The sequence below is a fragment of the Meriones unguiculatus genome, chromosome 18, assembly GCF_030254825.1.
Source record: "Meriones unguiculatus strain TT.TT164.6M chromosome 18, Bangor_MerUng_6.1, whole genome shotgun sequence".
Taxonomy (NCBI): Eukaryota; Metazoa; Chordata; class Mammalia; order Rodentia; family Muridae; genus Meriones; species Meriones unguiculatus.
The window spans coordinates 55,654,449-55,676,526 of NC_083365.1; the positions used below are offsets into that span (position 1 = coordinate 55,654,449).

Genomic DNA, 22,078 nt, shown 5'->3' on the forward strand with positions numbered 1-22,078 from the left:
AGAAATTGGAGGCTAAAATCTTGTCAATTTTGGATGACATTGTTCTATTTAGAAGTCACACATAGAGGTTTGCTTGAGAAAATAAACATTTTAGAATAAAGAAATGTGTACTAATTCTTTAACAGTCAATAATGTTTTTACCCTTTTCAGGTTCAAAGGAATGAATAATAGATTTTTAAAGTGGTAGAACATGCCTGTAATTCTAAGCACTAAGAAGACTGAGGCAGGAATTGTGAATTTGAAACCAGCCAGTGCTTTATAGAGGAACCTGTCTTTAAAAACCAAAGGCTTGCTATTTTAGAGTCTTTTCTTGTTGCTGTGATAAAATAATCTGACAAAATCAATTTAAGGAAAAAGTGGGTTTTTTGTAATACAGTTCCAGGGTCAAGCCCATCACAGTAGGGAATTCAAGGTGTCAGGAGCTTGAAATAGCTGGTCACGTGCATCCATAATCACCAAAAGAGAGTAATGACCACATCCTAGTGCTCATTTGCTTCTACATTTTGTGCAGTCCAGTGTCTCCTACAGAGAGTGGTATTGCCAACATTGACATGATTAAGGTAATCCCTCCTAGGCGTCCTTCACAGGCCCATCTTCCAGCTGATTCTAGATCCTATCAAGTTGACAGTAAAGGCAAATGATCACACAGGGAACATAGAGTCTTCTCTATAATGCACAGGGGCCTGGCTTCAATTTTTGCCACTATAAAAAGTCAATTAGTAATATAAAGGAACAAAATATAAATCCTAGAAATAGATTGGATTGGAAATAAAGGATCATAAGGAAGAAAGAAAGGATAGTTTAAATTTTATTTTAAGTTTAAAAAATTAATCCTTAATATAGAGTGAGTTTATCCTGTAATTTACTTGTAGACAAGTATTATGATCATGTTTTCAATCATCAGTTTAATGGTCTTGAGAGACCCTCAAACAGATTATCATAATGACATCCATTTTGTTTTAAGAAAATCAAAATTAGGAAAGTTCATGCCTAGAATCAGAATATTGCTCTTGAGTATCACCTTACTAATAATGAAAGCGTTAAGAGACAAACCTGTTTCTTGTTGTGGTGTGGCTCAGCCCTAGAAAACAGCTTTAATCAAAGAGCTAGATAAAGTCAACCATAGATCAAAAGGTGGAGCAAGCAACCAGTTGAAAGGGAGTAAACAGAAAAGAGTGACACTGAGGATATTTAAGACTGTGGAGAAGGAGAAAGGGCTTTTTCACGCTGGATTGTCATATGCTGAGTAGGAAGGTCAGCTGAATCTCTGCCTCTCTGAGCTAGTAGGTTTTCATCCCAGCATCTGGCTCCTGAGTCTTTATTGGTAAAATTGAACATTGGGATTTTGTTTTTAAAAACAATAAATGTCAGAATATGTATTTAACTTTGAAAACAGTCTTGAAGTGCATCTGTAATCCCAGCACTTAGGGAGGCAGAGGCAGGTGTACCTGAGTTTGAGGGCAGTGGGGTCTACAAAGTGAGTCCAGGACAGCCAGTGTTACACAGAGAAAACCTGTCTCAACAAAAGAAAAGAAAAAAAAAAAAGAAAGAAAGAAAGAAAGAAAGAAAGAAAGAAAGAAAGAAAAAGAAAAGAAAAGGGTCTTGAAATAATGTGCTCTAGTCACTCAGGTTAGTATAGTTTCTTGGTTTCTTATCAGTGTTACAAACCATGTAGTTCTGTTTTGGACAAAATAGAAGTTTCTTTGTATAATTTGGTGAATATTTAAATATAAAATAAGTGCAGCTTTATTATATTACAGAAATAAGATAAGAGTAATCTTAAATTCTAACAATGCATCCTTGATTTAGTGAATAAAAAAGATTCATTAGTAATCAGCCCTGAGTTAATTTTATGCAAATGAAAGCTATTATAATTCTTAAAAATCATTTGTTTGTTAAGTTGTTAAATATTTCCCTTTGAAATTTTTGTTTACATTATCCCTTTGCTTAACAAGCTATAATACAGATGTAAATGCCTTTTCAGCTCATTCCAGTCTGCACAAGGCCAAACCAACAGATTGCACTTTAAAGTTCAGTGTTTCATTACATTCTGTTCAAGTCCACGATGACATTTTGTTGATATTTCTGTATTAATTTAGATTTGAAGGCTGTATATGAAATATTGTCATAAGAGGTAAAGTTTCTTAGAAGGACTGTTTTTACCTGATCTTGTCTGCATGTTAGGAAAGGGCCATAGCGCTGTTTGAAGTACTGAGAAATTTATGGTTGTGTGTAATTAGAACGACTTTCATATAAACTAAAACTGTTTGTTAAAGTCACAGTACCATGAGGCTGCATAGATGGTAAAGCAGTTAAGAGCACTGGTTGCTTTTTTCCGGAGGACCCAGGTTCAGTCCCCAGAACCCATATGGTACTAACCACCATCTTCTGTAACTGCACTTCCAGGGGATTTCAGTGCCCTCTGGCCTCTTTGATAGCAAACATGTAACAGTGCACACATGTCCATATTGGCAAAATACTCACACACAGAAATTCTTTCAAAGTCATCATCTGCCTTTTCTTAGAGTTTGCACCTTCTTTATCTGATTAATCAAGTTTTTTTTTTCTTTCACATTTTCAGCATTCTGAGCACTAAGCAGTCAAACCGAGAGAATTATTACTGTAATGCAGGCTTGCAGTAGAGCTGTTCATGGCTATAAAATAGGAATTGTATTTTGTAGTGTTACAGTAAAAACTAGAAAGCTGATTTTAAGACTTAGGAACTGAATAGACTTGAGCAGTGGAACTAGGTTGATGGCATCCGACAATTAAATTGCTGAACCATCTCCCCGGTCTCCCATTAAAATTATTTTAAGAATGATTTCTAGTTTTGACTTTCATCTTTCCTTGTTAATGTTTTCATCTCTGTGCTCACTCCTCTTAGGTATGAAGCCCTCTTTCCATTAGTGTTGTCTTGTCTGATGTTTGTCTGGATACACATGGAACAAGAGACCCTGCGACAGCCTGCTGTTTCCTGTAAACAGAAGGTAGCTGTCTAACCATTGCTGCTTTGATTTGGGAATAATAAAATAGTCTCCATGTTACAAGGATGTTATGGCGTTATTTTATCGTAAATTCTTTTTGCTTAGAATCCTAGCATTAAAAAAAAACATAGTAGATTTTACTTGACATTAATAATTAAAGCACACAATTAAAATATAAGGGAAAATTTGATATTGTACAGTTTTGCAAGATGTGTAGGTGTTGGGCTTTTCCTAGAAAAGTATTGGAAATCAGATAAAAAGTATCAGTATAGGGTGAGGAACACATCTCAGGGATGAAAGTGCTTGGCACTTGCTAACAACCTGAGGAGCCGAGATCAAGTGGTAGGAGAGAGCCAAGGCCTCCACATGTATGCTGTGGTGTGTGCGCTACATGCTTGTCCCCACACCTGTTTTTCTTCTGATAGTTTATTTCATCATGAGGTGATATTTAAGTACTATTGTTTCTCTGGCCATCCAAATCCAAAATGCTTACTCTGTCATTTTAGTGATTGTGGCCCCTAACCATATCTTCAACACTTTACACACTCTGCTATGCTTAGAAATGGGTAAAAGCCAACCAGTTTTTAAGGGTGACACCACCTGGATGAGTTAGAAAGTTATGTGATGTCTCTCATCTGTTTTGGAAGGTAGTTCCCAGAAATTGGTGACAGAATACTATTTTACTGAGGTCAGGTCAAAGAAGAGTGCCTTTGTGCACAACCTTACCTAGCTCCAGCTGACTTCCAAGAGGCACTGCTCATTTGGAATAATTTTTCAGTACAGAAGCAGCTATACCAATGAACAAAGAAAGGGATAAATACTTACTTTGTGTCATCCGTTTACTATGATGTAACTGATTCAAGAAAAACAGAACACTGATTAACTGAGGTCTCTGAATAACAGTTCAAATGTGAAATATTTATACAGGGTAGGCAAAAGACTAGCTCTTACTTTAATGACACATGATAACATCATAACTCCATTTAGCATGGTACTAAAATATTTTACCTTTCAGTCAACTGTGTTAAGATATACCAAGCTATTTCACTGTTGTGAGGTTTTGTTTTGTTTTTTTGTATTTTGTAGGCACAGTGTAAGTTCTTAGCCATGTTAACTTAGCCATTGCTAATTTATCTGTAAGTTTATATGTAAGCCAATTGCCATTGTATATTAATGCATTTCTTGTTACCTTTAGCTTACCAGTATCCAGTTCACGTATAACACTGATATTGCTCAGTTACGACAGCTGAACCTGGATGATATCCGTAGGGCCTTTTTCCTTGTATCCTTTGCTGGGACTTTTATGATCTTCCAACCCTATTTTAATAGAGTATGATGATATAGCAGGTGTTTCTGATTGTTACTTAATAATGGTATTATATTAGAGGCTATTTAACTCTCTTCTCAGCCCACATATATACTTCTCATCAAAATTTAGCAGATGCTAGGCATTTAGCTCAGGGATAGAGTGCTTGTTTAGCATGCACCAAGCCCTGGATTCAATCCCTAATAGTACAAACAAATACTTTTTTATCAATAGGGAAATGATGAAAACATGCATATGTTCCTACCATCCAGTGTCTTAACAGTTAAGAGTTTTTTCACATATGCATGCATATTCCTTAAAAAGTAAAATGTGAAAGCTAAAACTGAATTATTCTTTCAATTCTCAATGCCCATTTAATTTCTTCTGTCCTGGAAGAAACCATTAGGAGTTTGTATTTTGTGCACTGTGCCTGAGGCTTGCTAAGCCACACCTGTCTCACAGTTTTGTGTCTCAGAGGCTAGAGTGGAATTACTGAGCATTACAAGTTTGGAAGATGCATGCTGAAGACTAAGTTCAGAAAGACCTAGTGGCCAGCTGCAAGAAATTCATAGGCAGTTATTCCTTATTTTTAATATTTTGCTTAAAATTTAATCTCTACTGCGGTAAAATTAGTAAAAATTAGAAGTACTGGAGGTGTATAGATTGATGCTCTAACATACACTGCAAAATGATCACATAAAGTAATCGTCACATCCTCACGTACTCAGCTGCCATCTGTATTTCTCCCCTCCCTACTTTCCTTCACATTTTTATTCCTGTCCTTCCTCTTTGCTTCCTGCCCTCCCTCTCTTGTGAAAATAATTAAGATCTACTGTCTTAACAGGCTTTATTTAACACAGTACAGTTCATTAACCATACTGTTCCTTAGCTGTTCAGACCTTTCTTATACATAAGTGAAAGTTCTGTCTTTTGACCAAATCTCCTTCTTTGCCCCACTTCTCGTCCTTCCAACCACTATTCTACTGTCTTCGACAACAGTTTGTTTCCTTTTCTTCATTTTTTGAATCACTCTGTTCTTTTTCTTCCTTTGCCTGATCTTGAGCTATAGTTTTCCCAGTCTCCCTCCTTAGCCTGGTGCTATGTCTGATGAGCTACAGCCTTTCCTCTAGCACTGGCAGACACCCTTGACATCCACTTCTCCAGTTCTGAACTCAAGAGCTCCCTGTCCATCATTTACCTGGGAATCACTAGATACCTGTGTCAGTTAAGTATCAACTTCTGCTCTTACCCAAAGTAGCTTCCTAGACAGCCTCCTGCCTTTGACATAGACTACTGAACCAGTCCCCTAGGTAGCTTCCTGTCTTTCTCATGGACTACTGAACCAATCTCCTAAGCAAGCCTCCTGCCTCTGACATGGACTTCTAAACCAGTTCCCTAGTTAGCCTCCTACCTCTGACATGGACTACTAAACCAGCTCCCTAGTTAACCTCCTGACTCTGACATGGAGTACTGAACCAGCTCACTAGGCAACCTCTTGCCTTTGTCTTTCTTGTCTTTCTTGCTTGTATATCACAGATCACATGGATTTTTATTATGTCACTTACCTGAACTATTTTCTTCCAACATTATTTCTACAAAAGTTAAAGTTCAAACCTTTTATTAACATGTTACTAAAGTCTGTTTTACTTCATTTTTTACTATCTTTTAATGAGCCATTAGCTTACAACACTTATCTATTGTTTCATGACAGTACAATGTATTTTCCCATTACATATACCCACCTTACTAGCATATTTAAATCACTTTAAGACAATTTCATTCACGTTATGTTCTTAGTGCCTACCTCTGTTTCATACAAATGCTGGACAGTAAATGTCAGTTGGTTAGGTGCTGAGCCCAGCGAATGTCTGCATGGGCACCTTTCTGGCCCAGCTCACCCACTCAGATGCTGCCTCTCACTAGAAGTTGCCCTGATTTCCCTGCAGGGGCTCTGTTCAGCAGGTAAAACCACTTGCAATGTGTGCGCTGGTTAGTTTTTGTCAACTTGTCACAAACTAGAGTCACCCGGGAAGAAGGAGCCTCAGTTGAGGAATTGCCGTCTATCAGATGGCCTGTGGGCGAGCCTGTCCGACATTTTCTTGATTAGTGATTGATATGGGAGGGCACAGTCCGCTGTGGGTGGCACTGCCCTGGGCTTGTGGTTCTGTTTGTATAAGGAAAGCAGGCTGAGCAAGCTGCAGTTAGCAAGTCAGTAAGCAGCATCTCTCAATGTCTCTGCTTAGTTCCTTCCTCCAGGTTCCTGCTTCACCCTCCTACAATGATGTACCCTGATACCAGTTTGTAAACCCAATAAATCTCCCCCCCCCCAGTAGTTGGTCAGTGTTTTATCACAGCAATAGAAAGTAACGAATACACTGTGTAAGCCTGATAACCTGAGTTTAGTTCTCAGAACCCGCTGTGGAAGGAGAGAGTCAACTCCCCAAAGCTGTCTTTTACCTTCTACACATACACCATGAGTATTCCTATACCAGTACTCATGTACACATATACACACACATACATACACTGTGAGTATTCCTATACCAACACTCATGTACACATATCACACACATACATACACCGTGAGTATTCCTATACCAGTACTCATGTACACATATACACACACATACATACACTGTGAGTATTCCTATACCAACACTCATGTACACATATCACACACATACACCGTGAGTATTCCTATACCAGTACTCATGTACACATATACACACACATACATACACCGTGAGTATTCCTATACCAGTACTCAGGTACACATATCACACACACACACACACACACACACACACACATATGCACCAATAACAATAATATTTAAAAAACACTTCCATAAGTGTTAAAAAACGTTTGGCATTCTATTGAGTTAAGTTATTCTAAAGTAATTTTCTTTCTTTTTGAGGCTTTTGAAAAACTATTATGGGTTTCACATGTAGAGGACGCATGGCAGTTATATATACATAAAGCTGTCTGGCAGCTGAAAATGTATGATGTTCTAGTCCTGCATCATTTTGAAAAGGTCATAAGCAAAACCTGCAGACACATTTCATCTTGTTGATGCTCGAGAAGAGGAGGGTAGGCTTCTCAAGAGGCTCCAGGAGCCACACACCTAATAGTTTTCAGGGCTTTGCTTTAGTTTTCAGATCTTTGTAATGTGCTCATCAGGAGTGCACTCAACCATTCCTTTCAAACAATTCACGATGATTAGACAGACAAAAAAACCAAATTGCTTTTGTGGTAGAACTGGCTTTTATTTTCCTAAATGAAAAAGAGATTGTAGCAAACTCCAAGTACAGAAGCTTTGGCTAAAGTGGGAAAAAAACAGGCTTGAACTCATGTCCTTCCCTCTATTCTAAATATAGAAACCCTTTGTGGGTACTTTGACCTAAGCTCCTGGAGAAAACATGCCTGATTAGGGTTTAGAGTTGGAAGTCTTTCTTTTGTAAACCAAGATTAGTCACTACTTACAAGATTGTCTTGACAATTAAATAAGAAGAAATGATTTGGAAGGAAAGAAATTGTATGAATTCTGACTTGTTTTGGTGTTTCCTTAACTGTGTGTAGGTTTTCTTTTTAATAACTGCATTTTTTGGAACTGGAAATATAGCTTCTATTAACAGGTAAATTTTTTATATTCATTTAGTTTGTGTGTGTGTGTGTGTGTGTCTGTGTCTGTGTCCCATAGAAGAGCAGCAACTGCTCTTAACTGCAGAACAGCCCCTTTACCTTGTTTTATATTCAATCATATAGTAAAATGGAGTATACTATGATAAGAAAGGACATTAACATTCTGATCTATTTTATTCATTCTAGTATGATTCAATTTTAGTTGATTTCAGAGAAATTGATTGATTTCAGAGAATTGCTGAGCATCTTCTTAAAAGAGTATTCTTTGAGTCACAGCATGAATTCTAAAATCTTTACTCTTTCCTTCATCATTGTCTAGCTTTGACCTTGCTTCTGTGTATTGCTTTATGACTGTGTTTAGTCCTTTCATGATGGGAGCTCTCATGATGTGGAAGGTTAGTTTTCTGATTTTATTACTTGCATTAAATGAATGATATAAAGATTGTGATATTAAGGTTGTGTAATGTGTAGCATTATGATTGTAAAGTCTTTGTCATTGTAACAGAGATATCCTTTCAAACTTGGCACTGATGGAGGCAATCCTCTAACCCTTGCTTCCAGATATCATTAAGCTTTGCTTTATTCTTAAGACTATTTGACTACAAAAGAATAAGGATTCTGTTAGCCCAAGAAAATCCTATCAGAAAAAATTAAAGACTGCTGGGGCACTATGCTTAAAACTGCAGTGTTGCTAAAGATGATGAAGCTCCCTGACCCCATGGGTCTCCAACCACAAGGTGGCCACTGTGGTCTCATCTTTTCCATGTATCTAGAACTCATCAATCTTTTCAATAAATGTGTCATTGAGTGTTCTGTTTATTTATGTGTCAGGCACTAGCTGAGTGGTGACAGTATGAAAGTAGTTTTCTAGATATAAAGATTATGGTGGAATACAGCCCCTCACCTTCTTTAATATTACAGTATTGCTTTTCTGTTGCTGTGATACCCTGATAAAAAAGCAAGTTAGGGAAGAAAGGAGACACAGTTCGTCATGGCAAGAATGGCACAGAAGCAGAAGCATAGTTCCAGCCTGGCGGTCAGGAAGCAGAGAGATCATACTTTATCTGCATACAGGAAACAGAGACAGAACAGGAGGTAGAGCAAGACTGTACACTCTCAAAGCTCACCCCAGTGATGTTCTTCTTCCAATAGGACTTCACCATCTAACGGTCATAACCTCCCAAACAGCACCAGCAGCGGGGACCAGTGTTTAAACATGAGTCCGTGGGGAACATTTCTCATTCAAACCATTGCAGTTGTTATACTTACTGTTCTCTCTACCAATTTTTTTTTCTATAGTGCTTGGCACGTTTTATGTAGTTAATGTATATTTATTTAAATCTTCAGATACATAAGTAATAACTGTTAAAGGCATATATCCTCCTAGTAGTAGTTTTCTTACTGCACCAGTTTTACGGACTTTTTTACTACACTAATAGGTAATTTAAGAAATGATAAGAGGACATTGGGCAATTTCTCATGACCCATTCTCTAGTCTTTGTATATGTTTTCAAATTAATACATTGAGTATGAGTTTATAATCATAAATAAAATAACATTTTAAACTAAAAAAAAATAAAGTAGCTGAGTCATAGTGTTATAGTATCTAAAAACAAGCTAAGCTCAGAGAGCTATGTATCACATCATGGGGCTTTGTAACTGATTCGCTTTAGGCATTTTCATATGCTTGGAAACATGAACATTGTCATGAATCAGTAGTATGTGTCAAAATTTGTTAATGTTTGCTGTTATTCTGTGGTGTTAATGTCGGTTTTTAAAACAGGTCTCATTGTCCTGTGTGACAGTTGTATGTTTCATCTCTGTTTCCTATTGATTGATACATATGAATTATTTGAGAGATTGGCAGTTGTTTTATAAGCAGAAATAGTATTTGCTTCAACATGTTTCAAGTGCTTGTTACCAGTGACATCACTTGTTGTTCTTTGAAACAGATTTTAATTCCTTTTGTTCTTGTGATGTGTGCATTTGAAGCAGTTCAGATAACTACACAGCTGTCATCAAAAGGGTAAGATAAATGTTTAAGAAGCCCTGGGTTTTTCCGTTTTTCATGAATGAGAAAACATTTGAAGATGTTTCATGTGATTGCTAGTAAAACCTTGTAACATAAATCATTTATTATAAATCAAGAAAATTTCTACTTTTAGATTTCACTTGTCATTAGAGGAAATCGGTTAATTAGGCCTTTTAGCAGACAAATATGCTTTCTCTGCAGTAAAACATTAGGATATAGTTTAAGTTAGTGAAGATTCTCTAAAAAAATCATAATTTTAAATACTGTAGTTAATTTTTCATCTCCCATAGGCGTAATGGCACCTACAAAAAATGAAGGACTATTGTTGCAATGGCTTTTGGCTTATTTCTTAAAATGTATTAAATTTGTTGACATTTCATTGTATATGGGTTGACATTAACTTTTCTGTGTATCAGTAAAGTGTATCAAAAATGCAAATTGACCAATAGGTGAGAAAGATTGTGATTTTTAAGATACTTCTGAAGTAGTCAATCTTCAGCATTCAACATTCTGAAAGAGCAGTTGTCAACCAAGTATTTGCTTTTTTGTAACTCATAAAATTACCTCATCAGCACAGAGATTCTGTGAAGAACACTTATAAATAGCAGTTTTATAAGTGAATCAAGCTGGTACAGTCAGTGCTAAAAGATGAATAGTATTAACATAAATTTACATGTTTTCTTGATGAGCTTAAGCTAGAACTTGGTTTAGCATGCTAGTATGTATTTGCCATAATTTTTTTAAAGATATCCTTTTACAGCTTAGAAATAGTTAAAATCTTATTTGTAGTTTAAAATAGTCTTTAGTATATTTACATGAATTTAATAGTGAAAACATGTACTCATCAGTATCATACAGTTGACAGTTGCTCAGATGCAATAAAAACTAGTAACATAATGTGCTTTTCTGCATCTCTATTAGTAGACAAATTTTTCAGAAGGAGTTTTAATTAAGCCTTGTATAAGAAGAACTGGGGGCAGTGGGATGCAAACAGGAAACTTGCCACTGTGTGTCTGTATACATGTACTTGTGGGCCCATGTGTGGTAATTCCTGTGTTGAAACTAATGCAATGAAACACTATAACACAAAGACCACAAGCACAATTGGTAAAGTCCAAGACTTTAAAAACAAAACAAAACACCTTCTCTTTTGACCTTTAAGCCATAAAAGTCATTGACATTTCCCCTGTATATCAGCAGCTCCCGTGTTTAATATGCCATCCATTGAACTCAGTGATTCTATTATGTTGACAGGTACCTTTGAATCTCTTCTCTTTACCTAACCCATAGAAGCCAGGCTATAACTTCCCTCACTGCTTATCTGCTTCGTACTTGTTCATGTCTTTTCCTCCTGTGCCTATATTCACAGTCAGTTTATTTTGTTTCTAAACATCTTAGAAGTTTTAGAAGTCTGGGGGACAAAGAGAATTTTGTTTACATTCTAGTTTTTTATTATACCCACACTGCCAAGATGTAAGTTGAATGTAGCACACCAGTGAGATGACTCTACCTCCATTTCTCCTTACTCACTCCTTAAAATATGTATTAGACAAAGTGAGGTAGAAAAGCCATTATTTTATTTCACATGACTTAAAACGAACTTTTTCTAATTGTCATTTATTTGTCTTGTTCCTCAGTCTCCGTAACTGGGTTCATCATAAAACCTTGTTTACTTTGGATACAGGCCATAAAAGGACACAAGATGTGAAAGTTACCTGACAGATGATGGGTTAAGAATGCTTAGGGCTATGAGCAGTGAACATACTTTCTGTGTGGGTAGTCTGCTAAGTACCATCAGCAGTCCTGCTTTCCATCCTTCCACCTCTATGGTTTTGCTTTTCTCTCCCTGAGTTACCTGAGGATATGAGGAGATTGTTCACAATTTGGTTCTAATGTATCTAAAGGTGTAGCTGTTATGTTGTAAGTAAAACTTTTCTTTTATTTTTTTCAGCCTTTTTCTCATTGTTCTGGTCATATCTGACATCATGGCTTTGGTAAGACACTATTGAATTAGTTGTAATAAGTAAGATCAGGAAACTTAAGTTTTGTGTCCATTTGATTGTGAGAAATAGGAATATATATCTTTACATGAAATCTTTATATATTTAGTTCTCTGTGATGGCTGTTTACATAGGTACATTCCTTTTTGTATTACTTATGCAGAAATTCTTAAGTTGTCAGGTTTTTTTTCTCATTACTTGAATTATTCAGGCTGTCATTTTATACTTAGTCTTTCCAGTTGTTCTCTTCATTTGTGCCTGAAATGAACCTTTCATAGAGTAACGAAAGAATCCAATTTCAGATTTAGGTAATATGTCACTCTTATTTGAAATACTGATTTTTAGTCCTCTCAGATTAAGAAAGAGAGAAAAAGAGTGAGTAAAGGAAGGAAAAGGGAAATACAGCTTTATCATATTGGGAAATGTTATTAGCTAATAGCTATAATCAGTGAATTATAAGTATGGAACTTAGAGGTGATCTTGCAAACAAAAAAGAATGAATCTGTTTTGGGTACTATATCTACTCTCCGGTTTGATGATTCTCTAGAAACCATCATAGAACTTGCTGAACCTGTTATATTCTCAGTTCTGGCGTATGACAGTGAGATCATATAGATAAGTCAGCCACAGGAGTTTCTGTGTGTGGTAGAATGCAGAGTTCTCTTGTTTTCTCCAGAGGCATGAGACAGCTATTCCTCAGCACAAAGTGTGACAATACACATGGAACATTGCCAGCCTAGGCTTTCCTTTCCTTCTTAATAGGTCTTGGTCTGTAAGGCACAGTTGACTGATCATTAATCTCCTCTTTCAAGAGTAGAAATCACACCATACTGCCCAAAGATCGCATCAGAAATGACATTTTTAAACTGGTAACCAGTGCTTCAGGCAGAATGCTTCATCAGCCATTCTAAGGGCCTAGAAATCACCTCCCAGTAGCCGAGGGCCATGCCTCTTTGAAGGTATGATTAATAAAACAATTTGCCAAACTAATTGCTGGCCACTTGATTTAGATGAGAGCATTTTGTATTTTGTTCAACTAAGTATCTAGTATAGTTTTCAAATTGATCACACATGATGTTAGAACAAAATCAGCATTCACAAAATGACAAATAGGCAAGAAGAGATGAGAATTGGATGTCTTGTTGATTTTGTGTGAAGAATCACTCAGTTTAAGTTGATAAATTGCTTTTGATCCAGCTTCATTGACTGGCATGATTTCATATCCCTTCTTTCCTGTTTTCTTTAAACCTGCATCACTTTGAATCTACTAAACTCTGTAATCCTGGTGTTTAACAGTCTAGCCCCTTTGCCCAGAAACAACTTCCACATCTGTCCCTCCAATTTCATCTTTATCTGATTCCTGCTTTTTACTTAGAGTTCACCTTCCCCTATTTCTGTATCAGTACATGTGTGCACACACATGCATTTACACACCTAACAATTTAAATGAATCAGTAGATTATGTATCTTGTGAGAAAATCATCTCTAGATCCTAGCAATGACTGTGATTAATCCATAGCAGAAAGCATCAGCAGATTTTTGAATGATCAGGTTATATGTCTTCAGCAGGATCATTGACATTTTTAATATTTTTATTAGAGTTGTTTGGTTTTATTTCTTATTATTCACAAACATCACTTTGTTTGAATCATTTGATTGAATCTTAATTCCATTTTTGGCATTTGGACAATTGCTTATTTAATACAAACAGAAGTTGCAGCTAAGGGCATATCCCTGTGGATTCTGGGCAGAAAATGATTCTTAGGGATCAGAAGTATAAAATATTCACCCCTTAAACAACTTTGCTTGTACATTGAAGCTAAACAGTCTTTGTTTTTAATGAAGTCATATTATATTATCTTTTACAGCATTTTTTCTTCTTGGTCAAGGATTCTGGCAGCTGGCTTGATATTGGAACCAGGTATTGTACATAGTCACATAGGCTTTCTAAAAGTGGTTTGATACAGGTGCCATTATGACTTTGAGGCATGTTCAGGAAGTATCATAGATTTTATAGCTTTGAGTTGAGACACTTTTTAATTTTTGGTATGAACCACATAGACAGGTATTTTCATGGGATTCTGTGGGCAAGGCAGATGGATGTTTAGTGTGGAGAGAACTGGGACAACAGGACTGTATAAGAGGGACTCATGAAACTAGTCTCAACGTAACTGTCCAGTGTCCTCGTGTATTCTTATGATCTCCCTATGGCTCCTTGGAAAAGTAAGGCTATTCATACTGCTCTGTGAATTTTATGTATTGGTGTAAATTTCATGCTGTCATTATCTGCCTTGTAGAAGCTTTAAGGGAACATGCTGTTATTTAAATCTGAGCAAGTCAGTTTCTCTCTTTTCAGTGTCTGATTATCACTTGCAGTGATCTGTTCAAGATCTTCTTTCTGAGAAGAAAGCAGCATTGATCCTCCCACCTTTCCCCCCCAAATGGATTCTGAGACAGAATATGTTTTTATAAATTGATTTTATTTCATTTAGTTAATATTTAGTCACACTTTGAGCTTCTAGGAATTTGTGTGGGTTTATGTAAGAGTGTATATTAGACATTCCTCTTAAAACTCCCAGCCTGTACCTTTTTGCCTTTCCAGATACACTGGATGCTCTTAGACCTGGGGTCTGATGTGAATCTACATAAAAGCCGCTCATAATAACAGGTTTCTAATGCACACATGAGCAGCACTCATTGAACTTGGTGGGTTATAAAAAGAAAGTGGACACGAATTTAGGAGAGAGGCATGAAGGAAAGATTAGAAGGGGGAAATTGGGATATATGTGATCATATTTCATTACATACAAATACGGAAAAAGGAAAAAGAAGTCTGGCATATTGACATATTGCTATAATGCCAGTGATAGGGACACAGAACTGGATGGGGCTTACTGGGTAGCCAGTATTATAGAATCCATGAGTTCCAGGTTCAAAAAAAAAAAAAAAACAGTGGCAATGGTGAGATCCAACAACAACCTCTGGCCTCTGCACATACTCGCACACATACCCGTGTGTACTTGAACATGTGCACAGGCATACTACATACACAGACACATCACACATGCATACTCATATACATACAATCTCAGATGCATATACACATACACAAACACACACAGAGAATGGGAAAGAACACTAAATGTACATAGTCCTATGATCTGTGATTTGACCACTCAATTTCTAGGTATTTTTCCGAGAGAAGAAAAAAGTGCACAGAATGATTTGTAGAGGAGTTTTTATAGAAACTTTGTTCATAACAGCCTGTTATGAACTCATGAATGGATAAATTGGTTCTGCTGTATCTAAATAGTAGACAACTACTTGCCAGTGAAAACAGATGATTGATTGATGCAGCCTTATGAATAGATTTCAGAAACTGCCATAAATGAAAGTAACCAGATATCTAAGGGCATATCGTGTATTGTTTTACCACTTATATAAAATTTCAGACTACATTTCCAGAAAGCTAATGGAAGTCATGGAAGTCTGAGGAGTGTTGGGTTGATACAGAAGAGCACGTGGGAGTTTCTGTCGGGATGGAAATGTTCTAGGTATCTTGAAAACAATGGTGGCTACATGGCTGTGCCATTTGTCAACACTCAACTAATTGTACACTTAAAATAGTTATATTTTCTCACGTGGAACTTTTATCTTAAACTCAGTTGATAAAGAAAAACAGAATTAAGATAATTATATAAAGCTGAAATGAACATGACATAAAAACAGTTAAATCCTCTTCTCTCCTAGCAGGGTCATAAATTCTTTTCGATTGATGCTCAATAAACAGTATCATGAAGATACTAATTCATGATTTGAAGGTCACCACTTTCTAGACAAGCTACAGAGAGAACTAGAGTTGCTTCTCCCAGAAACATGAAGGAATGACATCTTTACTGTTTGCTGTTCCTTTTTCTCATTCTGCATCTTAGCACTCCATTTCCTGCTGGAAATGAAAAGAAGAATGCTTCCCTGGCAGTGGAGTCAGAAAGCAGAAGTCTATGCCTGGGTCACTGTTTGAAGCTTAATTAGAAAGGGGAGGAGACGTGCAGCATTTGTATGGGGAAACCTTCATTCCTCTTTTTGAGGCGATTTTATCTTCATTTCACCTATTAATGCATGTGAGGAATATTATAGTTAGAAGGAGTGAACATTCCTGAGTTCACCCAGTCTGATTACCCTCTGTCACATTAAGTTTCTGAAGGCAATTGGAGAGTCCAAATGGTGTGCAGAGCACTTCCCATAAATCGGAATAGGATTATATGTTGCAGTTCATACCCCGTCTACCCAAAGTTGCTTATTCGGGTGTGTGTACTCAAAAGCAGTATAATGACAGCTCAGGAGCTAGGAGTCCATGTAGTCCAGGCAAAGCAAAACGATAAAACACTCATATTTGAGAAGGTCCAGGATATCAGTCAAAGGATTGCAGAATAACACTTTGCCAAAAATAGACTGTACTTGTATTATGCCATGTTATGTGCAGTATCTCCCACCACATTATATCATACTCTTTTCATCCCAACACAAAGAAAAAGTGTTCTCTTACCCAGAAAAAGTGTTCTCTTTCCTGTCGCCATCTGACATGCTGCCCTGTGGAGGTTGCAGTTGGCTTATGATACAGGCCCTTTACATGCTTCAGCTTAGACGTAGCACTTTGATAACTGGAGGCTCTGATTTTCTCACTGTCCCCTGTCCATGTCTGGACTTAGAGAATTTTCAGAGGTTATGCTTTGTAGCAAACTAAGCCTTTTTACAAAACCAACCAAAATTGGGACTTTGAACTAGCTATGGTGGCCATTCTAACTACTGAAGACCCTATGTGAAAATTACAAGTCTAGAAACAGTTTCCACTAAAACTGTGGCTCAGAACTGAGAGAAAGGGGCTGCAGATATTAGCTAGGTGTTAGAATACTTGTAGATGCACAGGACTTGTTTCATGGCCATTGTTGTTTAAAAAATGGTGGCTATATGTCTAAAGGTATGTGTAATTTTTCCAGAGTGACTGTTCACTGTGAAGTTTTTAATATATCGATTAGGGATTTAAGTGGGGAAAGAATGGCATATCTGGATCATATACTGATGCTGGTTTTAGTTTTGAGGAACCTCTGTACTGGTTTTCTTAGTAATTATGCTAAGTTAGCAACAGTTTTCAAGAATCATTTCCTCCACCATATCCTCACATATTATTTTGTTGTTGTTGTTTTTGTTTTGTTTTGTATTTTTGATGAAAACTGTTCTGAAGAGGAGAGTAAGGATCTCAATGTTGTTTTGATTTTGCATTTCCCTAGTGGCCAGAGTTGCTGAACACTTTTCTCAGGCAGTTACCACAGTTTATTTCACAAGCACCTTTGCAGTTCACTTGCCGGCTTGCTGATTGCGTTACTTGTTCTTTTGCACTGATTGTTGATTTGTGTGTGTGTATTCTGGATATTAATACTCAATTGGCAGAAAAGCTGGTGAGGATTTTTCCCACTCTGTAGGCTTTCGCTGTAGTCTCGTTTCCCTTGCTGTGCAGAAACTCTTTAACTGGCTGCAAACCCATTTGTTGACTTTTGCATATTATTTCTTGAGCCCTGCAGTCCTGTTTAGGAAGTTGTTCTCCATGCTTAAAGCAGAGTGTTTTCCTTGCATTTTCCTTTGGTAGTCTCGGAGTTCCAGGTCTTACATTAAAGTATGTGGCCCATCTTGAATTAAGTTTAGAAAGCGATTTTGAATCATGAGGATATCTGGTTCTATTTGTTTACAGGCTGTCATTTGGAACACAGTCCAAGAATGGAGTTGTGAGATGGGAATTCTAAGTGCTTGTGAGGAAACTCCAAGAGACAAGAGTCTTGTGACCTCAGTTACTGTAAAAGCACAGAAGTGTTCTTGGAATGTGCTTTCACGCCCCTCCCAGGTGTAGCAAATAGGAGTTTAGATTAGTCATTACAACTAGCTATTGTCATTTGCTTCTATGTCTCTATGGAAAACATGTTTTGCTGTGTGAAACTTGCACTTGTGATTATATACAGCTTGAACTCATAAGACCTTTACCCAGGTGACCTTTCTTAACTCTCAGAGTATTGTCTGATGCTCCGAATAAAATTGGCTATTGTATGAGACTTGTATTGTATGACTCAGTTTTAGGCTCCACCTTCCCAGGTCCAACTACCAACTAGAGCAGTATATAGCTGTCTTTTCTCTAATGTGTGTTTTTAACATCTTTATTAAGAATTAAAGATCTGGTGGGTGGTGGTGGCTCATGCCTTTAATCCCAGCACTTGGGAGACAGAGTCAGGCAAATCTCTGTGAGTTTGAGCCTAGCCTAGTTTACAGAGTGAGTTCCAAGACAGCCAAGGATACATACAGAAACCCTGCCCTGGAGGGAAAGAAAGGGAAAAAAAAAAAAAAGAATTTAAAAAAAAAATTAAAGATCTGGAGTTGTGTGGATATTATTCTGGATCCTGTTTTGTTTTGTTTTAGCATAGAATTTTCATAAAAACAGACTAATGGAATAGTTAAACATTACTTTGAAACCTGTTTTGTTACCTTATCTCTTTTCAGAGTAGCAAGGTAAAGGGTCTTTCTCAGCTGTGTATCTACTAGCTCTAGGAAGTGAGGGCTGAGGCCTAAGTTTTTACATACGAAGAGAGCTGAGAAGGCTTTGTGAGAGGGGCTGAATACTTGTTGCTGTTAATGTACAGTTGGTCAATATCATCAGAGATCTGAGAAGGATAAATTGTAACAGAGGGTATCATCTAAATGGCAGCTGTATCAATTCCAATGACAGGAGAATTACCCACAACGGAGGTGGTTGCTCTATGTTCCTGTAACCTCGATAGCTTTGTTGGGGCAGTAGTCGTGACCTTCGGCTGTCATATAGGACAGCATTTAATTTTCGGCTGCCACACCCAGAAGCTCTGAGAGATTTTCCTGTAGAGAAAGAACTGGGAGACTGGCCTTGCTTTGACCAGGCAGAGTAGGGCAATCAACCCAGTAGTGTCCACAGCTTGGGCAGAGCCCGGCAGCAGGTGAGAGAGGAGAGATAGCTTTGCTTGGTGGTTAATATTACCGTAATTAATTCAGGTGCAGTTGTTGTGCCCCATCTATCTCTTTTGGAGACCTTAGGGTTCCTGCTAGGAGCATTTCTGTTTATTTTGGGAAGCTTTTTCATTAAACATTTTAAATGCCGTATTCAGCAGATCTCTGAAGAGTTGGAAGACCATCTATTAAGTATACCTCAGTTTAGGCTTAACCTTGAAAATATATTAATTTGGTAGCTAGGATTTTATAAGGATTTTAAGACTTTAAAATTTGAGTTGAAGGTTTAACTGAAGATACTTAGCATCTTTAAATCATAAATACAGTCCATAGGGAGACTGGGAACTTTTCTGATCCTTTTGTAGTGCACCATTATGGAATATCACAATTTTTTGTATGACTAAGTTTATCCAAATGCCTAAAGTTTAACGAAGTGAGCAAAGACAAAGAAGCTGAACAAATATTACTGTGAACGTGAGTAGACCTTAGGAATTTATAAATTTTATTTATCAAATATACCTTATAAGTGAAACATATCTAAATTTACTTATCTAAATTTTTGGGTGTTAGCAGTTACATGTAAATCTAGATCTAATTCAGCTCTTGTTAATCTGAATAGACCTTTTTGTTGTTGTTTTGTTTTTCTCAAGACAGGGTTTTCTGTGTACCATCAGCTGTCCTGTACTCGCTTTGTAGACCAGGCTGGCCTCAAACTCACAGAGATCCACCTGCCTCTGCCTCCCCAAGTACTGGGATTACAGGAATGCCCAACCATGCCTGGCCTGAGCTGACTTTTCTAACCTTAAAATTTTATCATCATACAAAAACCCATTCCAATTAAAAATTGTTTTGGAGACCTGCTGTTGTTTCCTTATTCTAAAAAGGAGATACATTGACAAACAGAGAGGCAGAGGCTTGTCTACAGAGTGAGCCAGGGCCACACAGATGAAACTCTGTCTCAAAAAAAAAAAAACAAAGGAAAAGTTGAAAAATCTTAGAAGAGATCGTTTGCTGCTTGTGCAGTGGCAGAAAATGGTTGTGCCATTGTTGCCCACAGAGCAGCTGTACTGAGGCCAAGCCATTTTCAGTAAGGCAGTGAGGCTTTAAAATCTTTTAGCCTGAGGAGAAAGGGAGAAAAGGCTGGTGAGATGAACGATGAACTCCAACATAGGGAGGGTTCCTATAAGCTCCAAGAGGGAGCTGAGTGACAGAGAACAGTGTAGCTGTGAGGGACAGGGAGGAACAAACAAGAACTCCACCTGAGGGGGGTTCCAATCTCGTAGAGGCCGAGAGCATATGGAAGCTGCAGGATTACCAGGAGGGACAAGGTCATCTAGGCACCTGCTTAGCAGCCAGCTCCTCAAGGCAGGCAAGGAAACTCACAGTGTAGAAGTCCAGGAGGGCCCTAGGAAAAATAGAGCAGGTAGCTCCAAGAGGCGGGGGGTGGAGGGAAGGGAAGGGCCACAGACCCAGGAAAGCATAGAAAAGCTGCAGGGACTTTCAGGAGGGAGCTGAGAGAACTCTGACTTTTCAGAGTCAAAAAGTCTAGGAGCTCTGCCCAAGGGATTCCCAATATGGGAGGCTTGAGGAAGAGACAGAGCAGGCAGCTTCAAAGGGGAGGAGAGGGAAATCCAGGAGGGAGTTGCAAACATGCCTGAGTGGGAGGCAAAGAAAGGGCTGCAGTACAGGCGGAGGAGCATGTAGAGAAGGTGTGGAACTTAGCAGGCCGCTCCTCGGGGAAGGTGAGGGAGTTTCAGAAAGAAGCTGAAGAGAGGTCATGAGGGAGCAGACCGGCTAAGTATCTTGGTGACAGAAATTTCAACCCAGGGCATTTCCAAGCAGACTGAGACACTTGTCAGAGAGAAATGTCCCAAACACAAAGGAGAGGCATCCTTTTCTGTGTGGTAGGGGCCCAGTAAGCTGAGAGGAACATTCTAGCACACCAGCGTGGCTTTTGTAGTAAAATTAGATAAAACAGGCAGCTTTGCAAGCACTGGCCAAGTAGTGAATGAGAGAAGAGTGGAGCACGTAGGTGAGAAAACAAATGAAAAAGGTGTACTGGGAGAGGCTTTGAGAGAAAGGGAGGGTTCCAAAAGAGGGAAAGGAGTAAGTATTTAGTAAGTAGAGAGCTACCACGTGCTGGGGCCCCAGAGGGCATAACAGGGAGATGCCTATATTATAGACGACCTTAAGGACATAGAAAGCTTCAGGAGCCAGAGAGAGGATGCTTACCTAGTAGGTGGGAGCTGGGTGGTTTAGAGTAGGTGAAGGGAAGAAAGCAGCTAAAGAGGCAGGCTTTAGAATTTGGAATCAAATGTGGCGAGTACTAACGCCACGGGGTGGGGGGGACGACAAACAAACACAAATGATCAGTACATACCTTAGGAGAGTCAGATCAGCAAATTGGTTTGAAGAGGCCAGGTCTCTTGAAAGAGAGTTCATTTATGTCAATCCTGTGGTTTCACCATGAGGTGAATGAGCGGGGAGGGGAGGGAGGACATGACTGGTCCTAGGTATGGTAGAGGAGAAGCTTTATTGTAGATAAAACTGAGAGCATAGCCAGAGGAAGGGACATCTAGGAGAGTCCACAGTAAACCTGACCATGTGAGGAGAGGGAAAAGCAGGACACCACGAGAGTAAAGGATAGGCATAGGGAAGGGCAATTGAGGAAAGAACAGCTCAATCCCCGACTTGGAGAAGTTTAGGGCAGGGGTCACGGTATGCCCGCCATACCCTGTAACAGGTAGAGACTGAGGAATGCTTAGAGAACCTGGTGCCCAAGTTCACTCTGATATGTTAAATATGTACCTCAGCCATTTATGCTGGATTTGAGACCTAACATTGGGGCTTATCAATTACCTGGACTGGCTGACCAGTAAGAACATGGGTTACTCCAGTCTTCACCTCCACCACTGGCATCACAGGCATGTGCTGGCACATCTGACTTTTACATGAGTGCTGGGATCTAAGCTCAGATCCTCGTGCTTGCTTGGGAAGCACTTGATCCACAGAGCCACCTCTATAGCTCCTGGTGTCTGTTTTTAAATCTTTGGTACCTTTTCTAAGTCTTTCCATTTTTTTTTTTAATTCCATG

The 22,078-nt window shown here is 38.2% G+C and overlaps 1 protein-coding gene across 5 annotated transcripts in view; it reads left to right on the forward strand.

Annotated features, from left to right (window-relative positions):
• The window catches only part of Pign (phosphatidylinositol glycan anchor biosynthesis class N), a 101,194-nt gene that overhangs the window by 73,707 nt on the left and 5,409 nt on the right, over nucleotides 1-22,078 (forward strand). For all 5 annotated transcript variants that reach the window (XR_002477032.2, XR_009587337.1, XR_009587338.1 and 2 more), the window contains 7 exons: nucleotides 2,885-2,987; nucleotides 4,180-4,266; nucleotides 7,870-7,925; nucleotides 8,252-8,327; nucleotides 9,885-9,958; nucleotides 11,916-11,958; nucleotides 13,833-13,885. Coding sequence is in view for 2 of the 5 variants with exons in the window: in XM_060371489.1 (XP_060227472.1) it covers nucleotides 2,885-2,987; nucleotides 4,180-4,266; nucleotides 7,870-7,925; nucleotides 8,252-8,327; nucleotides 9,885-9,958; nucleotides 11,916-11,958; nucleotides 13,833-13,885 (492 nt within the window). In the remaining 3 variants the exon portion in view is untranslated. The remainder of the gene's footprint in view (nucleotides 1-2,884; nucleotides 2,988-4,179; nucleotides 4,267-7,869; nucleotides 7,926-8,251; nucleotides 8,328-9,884; nucleotides 9,959-11,915; nucleotides 11,959-13,832; nucleotides 13,886-22,078) is intronic.